We start from the raw sequence: 17,703 nt of genomic DNA, 5'->3' as shown, positions 1-17,703 counted from the left end.
GAGAGATTCTCTTTTCTATGTTTAATCCTTCACTTAATGACAGCATTTATTGTCTACAGGAAATCAATTTAGGAAATCATATTAGTCCACTAAGCACTTCAGATAAGGCAATTCCATGAAACATTCCAAGATTATCACAAGGAATTACTCTCAGATGCCATAAAAAGAAATAAGCAGAATATGGCCTGCTAGGGAAGGTTACAGTTTTACAGCCCCTCCCACTGCACCACCTAGGTCACTCAGTTACAGTTAGCTCCGGATTATCACGCACAGATTGAAAGTAAAACACTCTGGGCTCCTCTGGGCTTGTGGTGCCATTTCTATGTGTGTCTCAGTCGATGATGAGGGTATCAGAACCGATGCTGGGCATGGATATGGGAAACTACAGCGAGGTTTTGGACCCCACTTACACAACTTTGGAGTTTGAAACTATGCAGATCCTATATAACTCAAATGGTGAGTTCTCTTCTGCTTCTAGGTATGTTAAAAAAAAGCAAGCACAGGGGAAGAAGTCAAATTGAGCTTCCCGAGATGGAGGCTCAGTGTTTTATTGCTGGAGAAGTCGAGAGCACACATTTCTGTGTGAGGCCACAAATCTGAGCTTTTGCATTTCATCACGAAATTTAAATTAATAATGCTCTGGCTACTTTATGTGAGAGGTAGAAAAGACTAGTTTTGTGTAATAAAGCAACCTTGGAATTCTGTCATGAGCCAGTTAGAGAGGCAGAAAGAGTAGTTTCAGCAGATATTTTATTTGCTCTAAATCATAGTAATAAATAACATTGGCATATTGTCTGTGAACGTATATTTTCTCTGTGATATTTAAAGTGACTTATGGAGCAAAGTTGTTTTAGGACACTGGGGAGTTTCAGGGATTGTTCCTCCTTTTCTTATTCCTCTTCTCAATTGCTGCTGATGAGAAACTACATTTAAATTTACTGTCAAATTTTTGCATGGGACACAAATATGAAAAGAAATAAAGGTTTATATTATAACCTCACTTGACAGGCTAATGTTTAGCCAGACAAAAACTCTGGTATTTATCTGTTGTAACATTTTAACTTTAAATGAGGTATGAATTGTTTGTATATAAGCAGTTTACTCTTGTCTTTGAATTTAGATTTTTTTTCCAAGTAAATGTCTCATCCAAGACAGATTTGAGATTGCTAGAACTTATAAAATCTCATAATTATATATACTTTGGAAAAGTGTGTGTGTGTGTGTGTGTGTGTGTGTGTGTGTGTGTGTGTGATTAGTTCAGGACTGAGAAAGCATCTTATAGTAAGAGTGTCTTAATATTGGACTATAATGTGCAATTTGCATGACTGAAGTTTAGTATCCTGGTTATATTTCTAGTAAGCAATAGCTTATTAGTGGTTAGATTTTTAACTATTGTCATGAGGTCTAAAACTTAAAGTTTAAAATTAAAGAGTTAATATGAACCAAATCTTAGAAAGTCACTGTTTTGGTTAAACATATTTAATGGTATTCATCTTAGTAAAGTGATGACTTTAAAAAAATATTCTAGATTTTTTAATTCATAAGGACAGATTTACCACAAATATTTACCAATATATACTAAAAAAAACTAACTTGTTTGACATTTTCTAATTGTTAATTAACTTGTTTAATTATAAATCAATTATTTAGTATTATTAAACTGAGAAAGAGTTGAATTTGTTTTCGGAATGTCCATATCATCTCCCAAAACAGTCAATTTCAAGTACTTCTAAATTCCACACTGGTAGTATCTATTTTGTTAATGTCACCAAGAGAAAAATCTTTAGCATTATTTTCAGTACTGGGGATTGAACCCAGGGGCATTCTACCTCCAAGCTATACCCCAGCCTTATTTTTTATTCTTTATTTTGAAACAGGGTCTCAAAATGTTGTGGATGGCCTCACTAAGTATCTGAGGCTGGCCAGGAGCCTGTGAACCTCCTGTCTCAGCCTTCCAAGTACCGGGATTACAAGTGTGCATCACCACCCCTGGCTCTTTGCTTTTAACTGCTAAAATGTCACATGATTAGCCTTAAGTATATTCTCTTTAAAGTTTTTTTCCAACTTTATGAAAGTATATGACTGCATTTGCTCACAAATATTAGTTAATTAGAATATATGTAATGTCACAGGAAATGATTAGGATCTGACAATCTTTTACCTATTATTTTGTTATACTAAATAGAGAGATATGGTGAATATTATGTCTATATTATTATATAATTTATGATAAATTAAAATTTTAGTATATTACCTTCTTTTGAGGTACGGAGGATTAAACCCAGGGGTATTCCATCTCTGAGCTGCATCTCCAGACTTTTTATTTATTTATTTATTTTTTGAGAAAGGTTCTCACAAATCTGCCTACCAGAGGCTGGCTCTACCTTGCAATTCTCTTGCATCAGCCTCCCCAGAACCTGACACAACAGGTCCACACCTTATATAGTTAAAATATTTTGAGTCTATACAGACTTTTAAAGATATTTTCAGCAATATTAATTTAAGAAATATTTATTTTGTATAAATACCTACATATATATTTTTATTGAACCCTCCTTTAAAATTATACATTAGATACTTGCTATATGTTGGACACAATTCTAAGAACTGGAAAATAGCACAGTGAAAAGACAGAGATCTTCTCTGATATCATTAAGTTTATATTCTGTTTGTAAAGATGGGTAATAAATATACAAACCTACACATAATCCTAGGTAAGGACTTTATTATTAAAAGAATAATAATATGCAAGTTTCCAGGTTATACTTGAAGGGCAGATGGCAGTGATTCTTTTAGATTTGTTTTCAGAGGTTTTATACAAAATGTGACATTTGAACAAACACCTCAGAGCTAGCTCAAAGAAAGTTTGGAAGAACTTTCCTTATAGGCAAGTGTCAAAGTTTTATAATAAGAATTGAGATTTAAAGAAAAAAAAAAGAAAAAAGTTAATATTAATGGAGAATGGGGACAGGATGGAAAGTGGTACCAGATGCTGGGATCAGAGAGGTGGGGCTGGCAAGGGCTTTGCAGGTCATAGTGAAGTGCAGAGACTTTATTATGTCTCTAGTGAAAAGTCATGGCCAGGTTGGATTCAGAAGAATAACAAGATAGGGGTTTCTTATACCAAGATCATATTGGTGGTTTGGGGCTCATAATTAGTAGAGGCACAAGCTTGAAACCAGATATTAGGAAGCTTTTGCATAAGTCATAGGAAGGGTGATAGTCAACAGAATAAGGGTGATCATGTAAAAGGGTGCAAAGTTGTGGATTAATATGTATTTCAAATATGTTTTAGTACTATGGATTGAATCCAGGGTCATTCTGACTTTGAGTTGTACCCCTAAACTCTCCTCCACTTATTTTTTTTTTCTTTCTTTTATTTTTTTGGTGGTACTGGGATGTAACCCAGGGGCATTCTACCCCAAATGATACCCCCAGCCTTATTTTTTATTCTTTATTTTGAAACAGGATCTCACTGAGTTGCAAAGGGCCTCACTAAGTAGCTGAAGCTATCTGCAAACCACGATCCTCCTGTCTCAGCCTCCCAAATGCTGGGATTACAAGTGTGCGCCACCATGCCCAGCTCCTCCACTTATTTTTGAAACAGGGTCTCACTAGATTGCTTAGGGTCTAACTAAGCTACTGAGATTGGTCTCAAACATGTGATACTTCTTTCTCAGCCTCCAAAGCACTGGGATTACAGTTCTGTGCCATCACATCTGGTTTAAATATTTATTTTAAACGTGGATATGTATTTTAAGCTGGGTTGGATAGGAAGGAGAAAAAAAATCAAGGAAGACTCCACAGATTGGATTGAACCATTGGCTATTATCAAGAAGACTGAAGGAAGAACAAGTTCTACAGGACAAAAAAGTTTTGTTTATAATACATTAAATTATGATTTTTGTGTGTGTGTATGTGTGTGTGTGTGTGTGTGTGTGTGTGTGTGTGTGTGTGTGTGTATGGTACTGCAGAATGACTTACTTTAGGGACATTCTACCTCTGAGCTATATCCCCAGCTTTTTTATTTTTTATTTTAAAACAAAGTCACCCTAAGTTACTGTGTTGGTGGCCTTGAACCTGCCATTCTTCCATCTCAGTCTTCCAAGAACTGGGATTACAGGAGTACATCACCATACCTGGATTTAATTTGTAATTGTTATCTGACTCTGAAGTGAAGTTATCAAATAGGCACTCAAGCATTTCAGGCTGATGCCTGTGGGAAACATCAGAGTAGAAATGAAATTTGAGTATTTTTCCATCATAGAGATAATATTTAATGTCAGGTTATTGCATGGGTTTCCCTAGGGAAAGAATGTAGTTGGGGGACTGAGCCCTAGAACCCTAGAATGTTTCCAAATTTAATGGTCAGAAATATGAGATGACAGCTGGGAATGAAAATGACCAGTGGTTAAAAGGTAAACCCTAGACTGAAAACTCCAGGAAGCCGGCCAGTGGACTCACTGGGGCCTATCAAGAAATACTCAGTAGTGATGGTAACTCTAGTTTTCACTTTTTTTTAACAGATAGTTCTGCCCCAGAGACAACAAGTATGAACACCACAGACAATGGAGTCAACTGTTTGTGTGCAATATGTGGAGACAGAGCAACGGGAAAGCACTACGGGGCATCGAGCTGTGACGGATGCAAGGGCTTCTTCAGACGCAGCATACGCAAGAGCCACGTTTATTCCTGCAGGTACTCGGGTGCTCCTTTTAGAAAGTCATCCTCATAAGTGCTTGAAAAGGGCATTGTTCACTCAGCATCCTTGCTGCTGTCAATCAAAACAGCTGGCAAAACACAATGTAGAGGAAGGGAGATTTATTTGCTCATATAGATTTCAAGTCTTCAGTTTATGTGAGGCCAGGTTTATTGAAGTAGCTCAGGGTGTGGTTGTGGGAGGACAGAGGGAGAGAGCAAGTGCTGTGCTGTGATATCATGGAGGCCAGAAGAGAAAACAAGGGCTTTGAAAACACAAGCCCAATCTTTTTAGCCACACCCTCAGAAACTCAGCTCCTCTAGCCACACCTCACCTGCCTAGTTACCACCCAGTAAATCCATTACAATGGATTTTTCTATTGATGAGATTACAACCCTTATAATTTAATTTATCAGTGTCAAACATTAATACATGAGCCCTTCAGGGAACAATCTATATCTAACTATAACAGGCATGCAAGAAGCAAAGGAAGGAAAGTTAGAGCTTTCATGTATCTGTCACTCTAGGAACAAAATCTCCAAGTAGCAATAAAAGTGAGAATGTGTGGATATGTTTGCAGAATGCTTCCACATAGGTAGGCCTGTCTATGAAGCATTTTAGACTTATAAAATATATATTAAAAATCCACTCCCCCGCCACCCAGTTCAAACCAATATTGTTGACTCCTCCAGTGGACACTTCCCCTGCTGCTTTCTCTTTCTCCCTCCTGTCTGGGAGGTAGCTACATCTGGAATTTGGTGTTGATCTTTTCCTTGTGTCTTTTTATTGTTTTACCATATGATCATATACTACTTAACAGTTTAAAATCTGCATATAAACAATTTTCAAGGTATGTATTTTTCCATATGTTGATTTTATTTTCAGTGCCACTACATCCTGGGTCTTTTAAAACAAAATTATAAAAGTGTGGATAATTTCAGAGCTTGCTGACTTTCAAAGAATAAAATTTAATTTTTAGTGCTAAAATTTAAAAGACATTTCTCATACTATATTTTTATCACTGAATTTAAATATTTTGTGTACATCTTACTTAATGAACCTGTCACATTTCTAATAGATTTTTTTCAGTATTGCCTAAGCAACATATGTCACAGGTTAGGTTTAGATATTGCACCCTAATTGATTATCATGAAAGTTCTTGAATACATATTATATCTAGGTTGATTTTTGACTATTGGCAAATATGCCTGATTTTAGCAGAAGAAAATATGTATTTGCTCTATGAAAGGAATGTTCACATTGTTAAATTGATTTAAGAGTAAGTTGGACATTTGGAAGGAATGTATCTCCCTCACAATGAAGTACTATTTGATTTCTCAGGATACAATAAAGTTAACTCATAACTCCACAAATACCTACCTAGGGTTCTCTAATAAATTTTCTAGAAGAGTGCGATGTAGGTTAAAAATCATAAATCATCTACTTTAAAAACTTGAGAGCTGGCTGTGATGGCACACACTTGTAATCCCAGCATTTGGTAGGCTGAGACAGGAGGATTGCTGTTCGCAGACAGCCTCAGCCACTACTTAGTGAGGCCCTTTGCAAGTCAGTGAGACCCTCTTTTAAAATAAAGAATAAAAAGTAGGGCTGGGAGTATAGCTCAGAGGTAGAATGCCCCTGGGTCCCATTCCCAGTACCGTAAAAAAAAAAAAAAAAAAAAAAAAATCTTGATAAACAACAAGAAAAGTATTTAAATGTGTTTTGCTTATATATGTCTAGAGGTTAAAAATAAATTTTCTTCATTATAAGCATTTTTCTATCATTACATTAATTATTGAGTATCCCTAAGAAAGGAAATACTAAAATAAAACCAAAGTAAGATGTAAACAACATTTTTTTGAAGTCATGTATTCTGTTAAAAATGAAATACTCCTATATGAAAAATGACAATTTAGATAAATAAATCCAACAACAACTTTTGTAAGAAGCTGAGAGGAACAGCACAGGGGCTTTTGAGATTTGTGCCCTTTTTGTATGGGAAGAATAGGAAGTACTGTTCTTCAAGCAGCATTTGGAAATTTAAATGTTATCCTGAGAGTCTTGCTAAATTGCTGAGACTGTTCTCAAATCTTCAATCTTCCTGTCTCAGCCTCCCAAGTACTTATATTACAGATGTGCACCACCATGCCCAGCTGCATGCTGCTATTTATATTGGCTATTTAAAATTGTATATTTCATGTTATAAGGTTGTATTTTCCTTAAATGGAGGAGACAGGTGGAATTTATCTGTTTAATCTTTGTGCTATCAACTTGTACATGGAACGTACATTCAGTCTTACTACTAGTTTAGTATTAATTGGATATATTTTACTTGTTGTGATTTTTAGTCATTGATCCTCTTTCCTGAGTTTCCCTAGCATGCATTCAAAATCAACAATATAGCTGGATTGTTGGCACAATCCTGTAATCCTAGTACTTGGGAGGCTGAGACAGGAGGATTGCAAGTTCGAAGACAGCCTCAAGAAGTAGTGAGACTCATCAATCTAGTGAGGCCCTGTTTCAAAATAAAATATAAAATCTGGCCGAAGTTGTAGCTCAAAGGTAGAATGTGGTACTGGGTTCAATCCCCAGTACCGCAAAAGAAAAACAAAAAACAAAAAAACAAAAACAAACATAGCCAGGTGTGGTGACACACACCTGTAATCCCAGTTGTTGGGAGGTAGAGCTAGAAGGATAGCAGGTCTAAGGCCAGCCTCAGCAACTTAGTGAGGCCCTCTTTCAAAATAAAAATAAAAAGGGCTTGGTGTTTAGCTTGGAGGTAGAATGCCCCTGAATTTAATCTTTAGTACCGTACACAAAAAAACGAACAGTATGTTTTTTTCCCACTCTGCAAGCACATCTCTTTTAGCTCAACTCATTTGAAGTAGGTTCCCTTATTCTTAAAATTTAAGCGGTCACCCATACATTTTAAATAATTTTGTATAGATTGCAAAATATATTGCTTTATTCTCATCATTTAATAATCAACTACAAATAATCAGGATAAGCAAGTAATCATATGGGTAATCATTTTAGAGAAATATTTATTGCTATATGATCAATATAGTTCTCAAACTCTAAAATACAATCACACAACAATCTTTTAAGGCCAGATCTCTTTTCTATTTTACAATTGTAAATACATTGTCATTTAACGTCACCAAGTTCTACCAGGAGTGAATGGTGAGCCGGGGAGTCAGGCTTAAGTCTAACTTTAGCGACTATCTATACATAAGTATATAATACATTCTCTTATCTTATTGTGATCTGTGTGAACATCATTACAATTGATTTAGAATATTTTCATTACACTGTATGTAAACTCTTAGCAGTTACTTCTCAATTCCCTAACTTCCTCTCCAACAATATCAGGCAATTACCAGTCTACTTATAATATCTGTAATGCCTCTTCTGAACATTTCATATATATGAATCATACAAATATAAGGCCTTTTGTCTGACTCCATTTAGATTAGAAGAGTGTTCTCAGCACCTCCCCACCACTGTAGAATGCACCAGAATTTATTCCTATTTATTGGCAAATAGCAATATTCCACTGTACAGGCATACCACATTTGCTCACCACTTCTCTTTTGGCTCATATGAATAAAGCTGCTATGGACATATATTTTCTCTTTTGAGTGTATACCTAGTATATCATATGACAGACTTAAGAAACTGCTAAACTTTTCCAAATCAGCAGTATCAGTTAATATTCTAATTTAAATGCTGTCCTCAATGTCACTTTGACATGTAATTTGGTTTTTAATTCTTTTTCATTTATTGATAAGGGTGGGAATTGAACCAGGGTCTCACGTATGCAAGGCAAGAACTCCACCACTGAGCCACATCCTCAGCCTTATAATTTGGCATGAAGAGTAGATCCAGTTGGACTTGAAACCATTTAAAATTAATAGAAGAATGTTTAAAAAGATAAAAAGCACAAAAGTGTTGGTGAATGAAGTTCTGAGTTTCCATTACAGTGAAATTGTTTAGCAATAAGCAACAAGAATTTATATGCAGAAGATTTTTTAAACTATGTTTGACTTCCATGACTCATGATATAAAGGATTGTGTATAATGACCAAAAATGAGATAGTCATTCAGTTTTATTTTATTATAAAGACTGTGTGAGAGGTGAGGATTGTATTTCCATGTACATACTGATCATGAGATTAAAAATGTCTTCGGTAATTGTTTTTCACATTCTTTCTGTTGAGCCAAATTTGACTATACTTACTTAAAGTTTATCTGTTGGTTTATTTGTTTTTTGATAATTGATAGTTTTCTGTAAGCTAACCTATCTTTGTTTGATGTTACAGGTTCAGTCGCCAATGTGTTGTTGACAAGGATAAAAGGAATCAGTGCAGATACTGTCGATTAAGAAAATGTTTTAGAGCAGGAATGAAAAAGGAAGGTAATAGTAACAACAATATTGATAATGATATAACTGAGGAAAAATAATGAGCATACAAAACCTTCTCTTAAACAATAGTGCCCTTCTTACACAGGTTCTCCTTTTCCTCTGAAAAAATTTTAACTTAAAAAATTTAGCCCTAGGATATCCAGCTAGTTAGAGGCAGAAACAGACTGCATCTGGTGACTGTCTAATTGGTGACACATTCTCTCAACTCTACACTACCGCCTACATTATTGTGTAAATAACATTCCAATAACATTCTCTTCAAATGATAAATGGCAAAATCTATGAATAGATTGAAGTTATAAATGTATTTTAAACAGTTTTACTCGTAATAACAAATATCTTTATTCATTTCATGAACATTAACAAAACATCTACTTTTCATACATTGATCCATCTAACAATTACTTATTGAGTTGCTGCTGCTTCTCAAATATTATCCTAGGTGCTAAGCTTTCTGCACTGAACAGAGTAGAAAAAATCATCCTTCCTCTTAGGGAGTTTATGTTCTATCAAGGGACAGAGATAATAGATTTTTTTTTAGTGTGTACAAATTTCATTTTGAATGTATTAAATAATCTGATTATATTCTTGTATATTCTGAATATGGTTAAGTTAGACACAAATATGTTGAACAAACTCTAAACTCTGAGCACACATAGTAGCTACAAGAGTTTATACCTATTCTGCTGCATGCCTGTGCCTATCTCATGTGCAATAAGATATTGTTCACAGTATATTACAAACTTAATAAATCACATTAAATTAACTCACTCTACAATGGAAGCTTAAAATGTATCAGATACATATGGAATATAGTTAGCTTTGTTTATCTTTCAGTATTTTAGAATTACAAAAATTATTTATTTTAGTCATGCTTCTAGTCTTCAAAAAGATGACAAAAAATGAAGTTCACAAAATTAATGGGAAAACACTCTCCTATTTCAAAAATGACATTGCTAATGTTCCAAAGCTCTATTGAATAGTTTACGGGATTAATCACATACTTTGTCAATTGTCTTTATCCATTTCTGTTTGAACTCCAGTTTTTACCCCTACAAAATTGCAAACAATCACAATCCAATTTTTTTATACATTTTACAATTTTAAAATAATATTACTTTTGAAAATACTGGAATTATATGGTCTACATTCATGAAATGATGCTTTAATTTTTAAAAATAGATTGGAAAGTAACTTTAGAGTTTTAAAGTTGGTATATTCATCTTCTATAGAGTAAAAACAAAATATCAAGATTAATTAAATAGAAACATGTAAACTTGGATTTATGTAGAAAATGAGAGTAATGAAAATATACCAAATGTTAACTGTAACTTTTAGTATTTTCATAAAGCAATAATATAAATGAGATTTGCAAAGCATGAAAACATCTATTTTTATCTAATCACATATGCATTTCCAAATTAGACAGTTTAGTTTGAAAATCAATAACAATTTCTGTTAATGAAAAAAGAGTAATCTACCAGTAAGTATGATTTTAAAATAAAATATTAACACTTCACTTCAATTTAAAAACTATTTACTATTCCTTAAAGGCAAGAAATCTTAGTATATTCTCTTCTAACTTAATGGAGTTGATAGTTCTAAGTTTCAGGCATCTATTATAAGACTTCGGCATAGAAAACAGAAAAATGATAGTTTAATGCCTTATCTTTTCAGCAGAAAAGATTACAATATTAACCTGTAAATAATATGAGGCCATGGGCCTTGTTTGTATTCTCTTTGGTTAATGGAAGATAAGTTTACTTCCTAAGTTTTGAAATCAAACTTTGATATCTGACATATATTATTTCACATGTGAATAGGGTTTGTACAAAAATATGTGTTAATACTTCTCATTCTTATTCATACTTAAAATTTAATTTTCAATAAAGGATTAAAATAAACATGTTATTTTTTCTTTTTGAAATAAGCAGACATAGCTCTCAAAGAATTTTTTTAATAATAAAAGAAACTTCTTATTCGGGTGTGGTGGTACATGCTTGTATCCTGGTATTTGGAAATCTGAGACAGGAATATTATGGGTTCGAGACCAGCCTCAGCAATTTAGTGAGGCCCTCTGCAACTTAGTGAGACCCTGTTTCAAAATAAATAAGTAAAACATGGCTGTAGGTGTAGCTCAGAGTCAAAATGCCCCTGGGTTTTGTCCCAAGTATTATGTACACACACACACACACACAGAGAGAGAGAGAGAGAGAGAGAGAGAGAGAGAGAGAGAGAGAGAGAGGAGAGAGAGAGAGAGAGAGAGAGAGAGAGAGAGAGAGAGAGAGAGTATTAACTTATTCACCTTTCCAAAAAACTAATACTAAAACCTTGGTCTTCTCAGAAGATACCTCTGACTGGGACTTTTTTTTTTTTTAAATTAATGCCTATCTCAAGGACAGGGTTTTATAAGAGATCATGAGGTTGCTATCCTAAACTACCTTAACTAAAATGAACTTACTTTCCATTTTGGTGGTGTTGTATAGGAAAAAGAAAATAGAATTTCAAAATCTATGACTCATTTCTTCTGACAGTGAGTACTCTTATCTTTGACCTGGTCAGTTTCATACTGATACTTTTCCTCTAGTTATCTCATAGTTTTATTAATGTTGAGGGAATAGAAAGCCATCTTACTACAAATACAGCATGGCATAACTGGTTGACCCTACACTGTCTAATATGCATATCATCATGAAGTTCCAAAGAACCTATTTACGAACTGTGGTGACCAGCCTGGCTTTCTTTACTTTCGAAAGTGGTACGGAATGAAAAATACCTTACTTTCTACCACCAAACCATTTTGTAAAGACTCTTTCTTACTATTTGTATACTTCTAAAATTTATAATGTATGTCCTGACATAGATTAAGGAAATCTGACCATCTAATCCTGCAATTTTTCTTTTCTAGCTGTGCAAAATGAACGTGATAGAATAAGCACCAGGAGAAGCACATTTGACGGCAGCAACATCCCTTCCATTAACACACTGTCCCAAGCCGAAATCCGGTCTCGCCAGGTACCTGCTACATACCAACATCCAGCTCTTTAAAATAGAACCAAATTTCTATTTGTGCATAATGCTGAAATAATCTTTCATTCAAATATCTCATTACTAATGAACTTACATCTGCACAAATTCAAGAGTTTTACTTTGATAATATTCATGGGCTGCTGGCTTAATTTTGTGCTATTTTTATATGGAATATGAAATGTTTGACAAAAGTTTGTTTATATAGCACTGATTAATGCATTAAGCTTTTATTGCATAGCACAATGTTCTAGGGGAGGAGTATTTTATTGGTTGGATCTGTAAAATTGGCTGGTACAACTTTTGGGAAGCTTGGTTGAGACTTGTCATCAGAGTTTCTTTCCTTGAAAATGATTTCAGAATTCAAGAAGTCAGTCACCTTGACATCTGCCTTGGAAATGGGTTTTTAAATGTAGATCCAGAGCCGGGCGTGGTGGCGCACGCTTGTAATCCCCACACTTGGGAGGCTGAGACAGGAGGATCGCACAGGTTCCAAGCCAGCCTCAGCTATTTAGTGAGGCTCTCAGCAACTTAGTGAGACCCTGTTTCCAAATAAACTATAAAATAAGTCTGGGAGGATAGCCTAGAGGTAGAAAGCCTCTGGGTTCTACCCCAGTACCATCAAAAATAAATAAATAAATAAATAAATAAATAAATAAATAATTGTAGATCCAGAATTCAGAAACCATAGGAAAAAGACAGCTTTATTATTTAAATTATTTTAGAGTATCAGGATTAATGTTTAAAAGGTCATTAGCCATATATATATGTATAATATATATATAATATGTATATATATATATATGTATAATAAGTCATTTCAGAGTGCAATAAATCCTTTTAAGAAGGTTTATTTTAGCATCACCCCATTAGAAATGTTAATCATACTTTTGTATTATAAAGCAAATTATGAAGTAGGTAAGCAGTCAGTTCCTATAAGAGTCAGTGAGACTACTTTCGTTTTTGATAACACAGGGGTAATATGATGAGGTTAACATTCCTATTATCATCATTATTACTTGAAGATTACTTGATGATTCAATAAAGCATTTAGAGGACGATTTAAAGTGAAATTTGAGGAAATATCCTTATGCACAGAAAGACACACTCACACATATGTGTTAAAAAATTAAGTTCATTAAAACTTTAGATAGTGTTTTTTCCACCACTTTTAACACACTTATAGTTTAATACTATATGCAATTTAAAAAATGTATCACTGTATGGTAATCTCGTCAACATTTCTGAATCAAAGTTTGGTTACTTTATTTTATAAGCTTCCACTTAATGCAGCATCAGAAACAGTTCTGGCTTCTTATCTAAATCTTTTATTTGCAGTTTGATAAACTTCACCCACTGTATATATTTTTGTCATTAAGACCATCAAATTAAAAATGGACTTCCTAAAGGGAAATATCACTTTTTAATTAAAAATACAACTGCAGAGCAAATTTCATGGCAGTACTACCTAGCTCTTTATATAGCTTACTGAAGTATCAAACACCCCCAAGGTTGTAGTAACTTAGTGTACAGATTTGGCTTTTAAAATCAGATACTGCTCCCAGAGCCTGGTGCTATTTACTGAATTCTTTCAATTTTATCTGTATTTTATTTTTCAATCTAAAATGTTTACTATAATTTAAGATACTGTGGTAATGATAATGCCTGCTTCAATTGTGTTCACTTAACAGTCATAGCAAAAAAGGGAAATAATGACCAACTACTCGTTTAAATGATAAATTAATATGATGTTCTTCTTAATGCTAGATTTCGGTCTCAAGCCCTGGGGCAAGCACTGACATAAATGTTAAGAAAATCGCAAGTATTGGTGATGTCTGTGAATCCATGAAACAGCAGCTCTTAGTTTTGGTGGAATGGGCTAAATATATTCCTGCCTTCTGTGAGTTACCACTAGATGATCAGGTAAAGCTAAAGAAATTATAACTGCTTTAAAAAGTGTTTTATGAACTCTAAGATTTGTGTTCAGTGACTCATATTTGTGAACCACTTACTATAGTAGACACTGGATAAAGTATCTTATAGAAAAAGATTGGGTTTTCATATTTTTTCAACTTCTGTTTCTATCAAGAGGCACAACTGTTTGACTTCTGTTTTAGGGGTCTAGCCAAGTTGGATAGATTGGATAAGAGTTAGTGGAGACACTGCTCTCTGCCCTCTTGGAGTTTAAAGTGCTTATGTAAGAAAGAAAGACAACAGGTAACTACCATTGCAAGACATGGTACTGGAAAATTAAATATCTGGGAGGTAAATGTATTATGTAGCTATTGGGTTTTCTGAAGCTTCCATACAAATTTCTTCAGAAGTACCTGGCCACTCCTGGAAAGAAGCCAAATAAGATGTGTCGGTGGCCGGGCGTGGTGGCACACGCTTGTAATCCCAGCATTTGGGAGGTTGAGACAGGAGGATTGTGGTTTGCTGTCAGACTCAGCTTCTTAGTGAGGCTGTCTGCAACTCAGTGAGACCCTGTTTCAAAATAAAGAATAAAAAAAAAAAATAGAGCCGGGAGGTAGAATGCTCCTGGGTTCCATCCCCTGTACTGTAAAAAAAAAAAAAAAAAAGTGTTGGTGTCTTTGTAGACACTTTATACAGTTAACATAAAAGTTTTGACTTTTGTACTGTCAAATTTGTTTTAGTGTTCATTGTGTAAAATTGTAGGTGTGACAACAATCTGTAGATTCATGATCTAAAAATCTATACTGAAATAGAGCTAATTAGATAGAGTTACCTTTCCCTAATATATGCATTTGTATTCTTCTTCATAGATACATCATATTTTAAATGGATAATTAGAAACTCACATTTTCTAATTAGCCTATGAAGATTAGAACATTGACAGATTCATTTGAACTTTTTACTAAGTACTTTTGTCGATGAAAATTCCCATTTTTCTCATATTTAGAAAATTAATCATAACAAGTATTATACCCAGCACATAATTATATACTCTTTGGCTGGTATTCTTTATTTTGATACACAAAATTAAAGAAAAAATAAAGGAAAAAGAGCATAGTTGTTTAAAAAAATCACAAAATATTTATACATCAGAACAAAAATCCTCATAGATAAATTGAAGTTATATTTTTAAGGGAACATTTCACCTAGTTACAGGAAAAAAATACTGTGAAATCTGAAGTCATTCTTAAAATGTTCTGTAACTGTCTTCCTGGAGTGAGTCATTGTTATTGGCATATCATAAAGATAGCTTGGCTAGGAAGGTAATGCCAGAGTGAATAATGCTACATTGCTAAAACCTACTAGTCTCACCCCAAGCAATATAAGTAAAGTTATGCTATTTATCAGTTTTATATTTTTATTATCATTCTTCTTTAATAGTTGCTGAGTTATGTATGAAGACAATGATTTAAATATGGGGAGATTAAAACCCAGGAACTAGTCATAAATAGTTTGCATTTGCTGATACTTACCACTAACAGTACAACATTAATTGCCATAGATTATTAAATGTGTATCATGGGTAAGGCGCTGGGGAATTAGCTTTCAGATTTCTGGTGTACATGTGATCTCCATTTTATAATTTCTAAAACAGAGCCCTAGCTCATCTAAATTCATTCTCCAAATTCATCACATGAGTATGTATTAGGAGACAAATGTTCAGTTTTAGGAACTGTGGTGATTTCTGTAGTAAAAATACAGATTGCCTCACTAGTCTCATAAAGTTTGTGTTCTATTTGGAAGAGACAGACAATAAAAAATATACAAATTATGAGTAAGTTATTTCTAGGTGGGGATAAGTTCTATAAACTGCTATAAAGTGGAATAGCTTGTGTTGCTGGAAAATGGCTGGGGAAGCAAAGAGACAGTTTGTAGTGAGAATCAGAGAAAACCATCCTGAGACCTGACTGACAAGGGCCCAGCAGTGAGACCTGGGAAGAGCATTCCACTGCCAGAACAGAATGTTCAAGGGCTCTGAGTCAGGCAGAAGCCAAGAGTGTTGCCAGATAAAGCCAGAGACTCGGAGGAGGTAGAAGGCAAAGCCTTGAGCCTCCCCCACCCCATTCTTTCTTCCACCTCTGACACCATGTTGAACAGATTGGATTTTATTTTAAGGACACCAAGAAACTTGAAGAGTTTTCAGCAGAGGGGTGATATTAAGTGATAAACCATTCTTTTTTTTTTTTTTTTTTTTTTGCGGTACTGGGGATGGAACCCCAGTACATCTGAGCTACACCCCCAGCCCTATTTTTTGGTCTTTTTATTTTTGAAACAGGATCTCACTGAGTTGCAAAGGGCTTTGCTAATTATCTGAGGCTGTCCATGAACCACGATCCTCTGGTCTCTGACTCTAGAATGCTGGGATTATAAGGTGTGCCACGCCCAGCTGTGATTACCATTCTTAAAACATCATCTTGGAATTCTGTCAAGAAGGAAGTAGGACAGGAGGTCCAGAAAGAAAGCAGGAATACCCCTTGAGTGTATCAGGGTGACCTAAGCATCAGATGGCAAGGTGTGAACAGGGGTTTACACCTGGGTTACGTTTTGAGAAACAGGAGAAAACTCAAGAAACAGCCTCAAAGCTAGGGAGAAAAAAGGTCATAGGGGAAACTCTAGATGAAGGAAAAACCATAGATAAGCAAATAAGGTGACCAAATGGAACGGAATGGGTGGGGGAAAGAAGGAAATTCTCTAATGTACATAACATACATTCACAATTATATCAATAACTAAGCCAAACACGAGAAGGAATGGGGTGGGAATTGGGGAAGGGCCAAATGAGTGATGTGTGCATGTATGTCTCTATCATCTTCTACCCCATTAAGATGTATGACTATAAGCTGGGCTTGGTGGCACACGCTTATACTGCCAGCATTTGGGAGGCTGAGACAGGAGGATCTTGGTTCACGTACAGCCCCAGCTACTTAGTGAGCCCCTTTGCAACTCAGTGAGACCCTGTTTCAAAATAAAGAATAAAAAATAGGGTTGGGGGTGTAGCTCGGAGCTAGAATGCCCCTGGGTTTTATCCTCAGTACAACAAAAAAAGAAAAAAAGAAAAAGATGTATGACTACAACGCTCCGAGAAAGGAAAGAAAGAAAGAAAGAAAGAAAGAAAGAAAGAAAGAAAGAAAGAAAGAAGAAAGGGAAAGAAAGAAAGAAAGGGAAAGAAAGAAAGAAAGAAAGAAAGAGAGAAAGAAAGAAAGGGAAAGAAAGAAAGAAAGAAAGAAAGACTTGTTTGGATGTAAACAGCCACTTTGGATGGTGGTATCCTTTACTAAGGCGATGAAAGCATCAGAGAGCATCACTTTGGTGCACATCACATTTGAAATCCTTCATCCCTCGTCTTTCTAGTGGCGATGCTCAGCATGCCCTTGAGCATATATATGAATGAAACCCAGTGGAGAACTTACTGCCCAATCAGAAACTCAATATAGAAAATGACAGAACCCAGACCTCTGTCTTTTCTTCTTGCTTGACTTTTGATTGCTCAATTTATTAAGTATAGGAGATTATGTTTTACATATATTTTATCCTCTTGAGTGAGGTCTGTTTTTTTTTTTTTTTCATTACTGCCTTC

General features: G+C 34.8%; 1 protein-coding gene across 2 annotated transcripts in view; it reads left to right on the top strand.

Moving 5' to 3' along the window:
* Positions 1–338: 338 nt before the first annotated feature.
* The window catches only part of HNF4G (hepatocyte nuclear factor 4 gamma), a gene marked incomplete at both ends in the record, with an annotated part of 28,094 nt that continues 10,729 nt past the window's right edge, over positions 339–17,703 (top strand). Inside the window, 5 exons of one of the 2 annotated variants that reach the window (XM_080694646.1) lie at positions 339–456; positions 4,527–4,698; positions 9,022–9,116; positions 12,034–12,140; positions 13,920–14,075. In XM_080694646.1, the coding sequence (XP_080550772.1) occupies positions 339–456; positions 4,527–4,698; positions 9,022–9,116; positions 12,034–12,140; positions 13,920–14,075 (648 nt within the window). Of the gene's footprint in view, positions 479–4,526; positions 4,699–9,021; positions 9,117–12,033; positions 12,141–13,919; positions 14,076–17,703 lie in introns of both variants that reach the window. The other variant, XM_080694645.1, reaches the window with a different exon arrangement.

This window comes from Muscardinus avellanarius, assembly GCF_963383645.1.
Source record: "Muscardinus avellanarius genome assembly, chromosome: 4".
NCBI lineage: Eukaryota > Metazoa > Chordata > Mammalia > Rodentia > Gliridae > Muscardinus > Muscardinus avellanarius.
The sequence above is the reverse complement of the archived record's forward strand: the minus strand, read 5'-3'. Positions and strand labels throughout refer to the sequence as shown.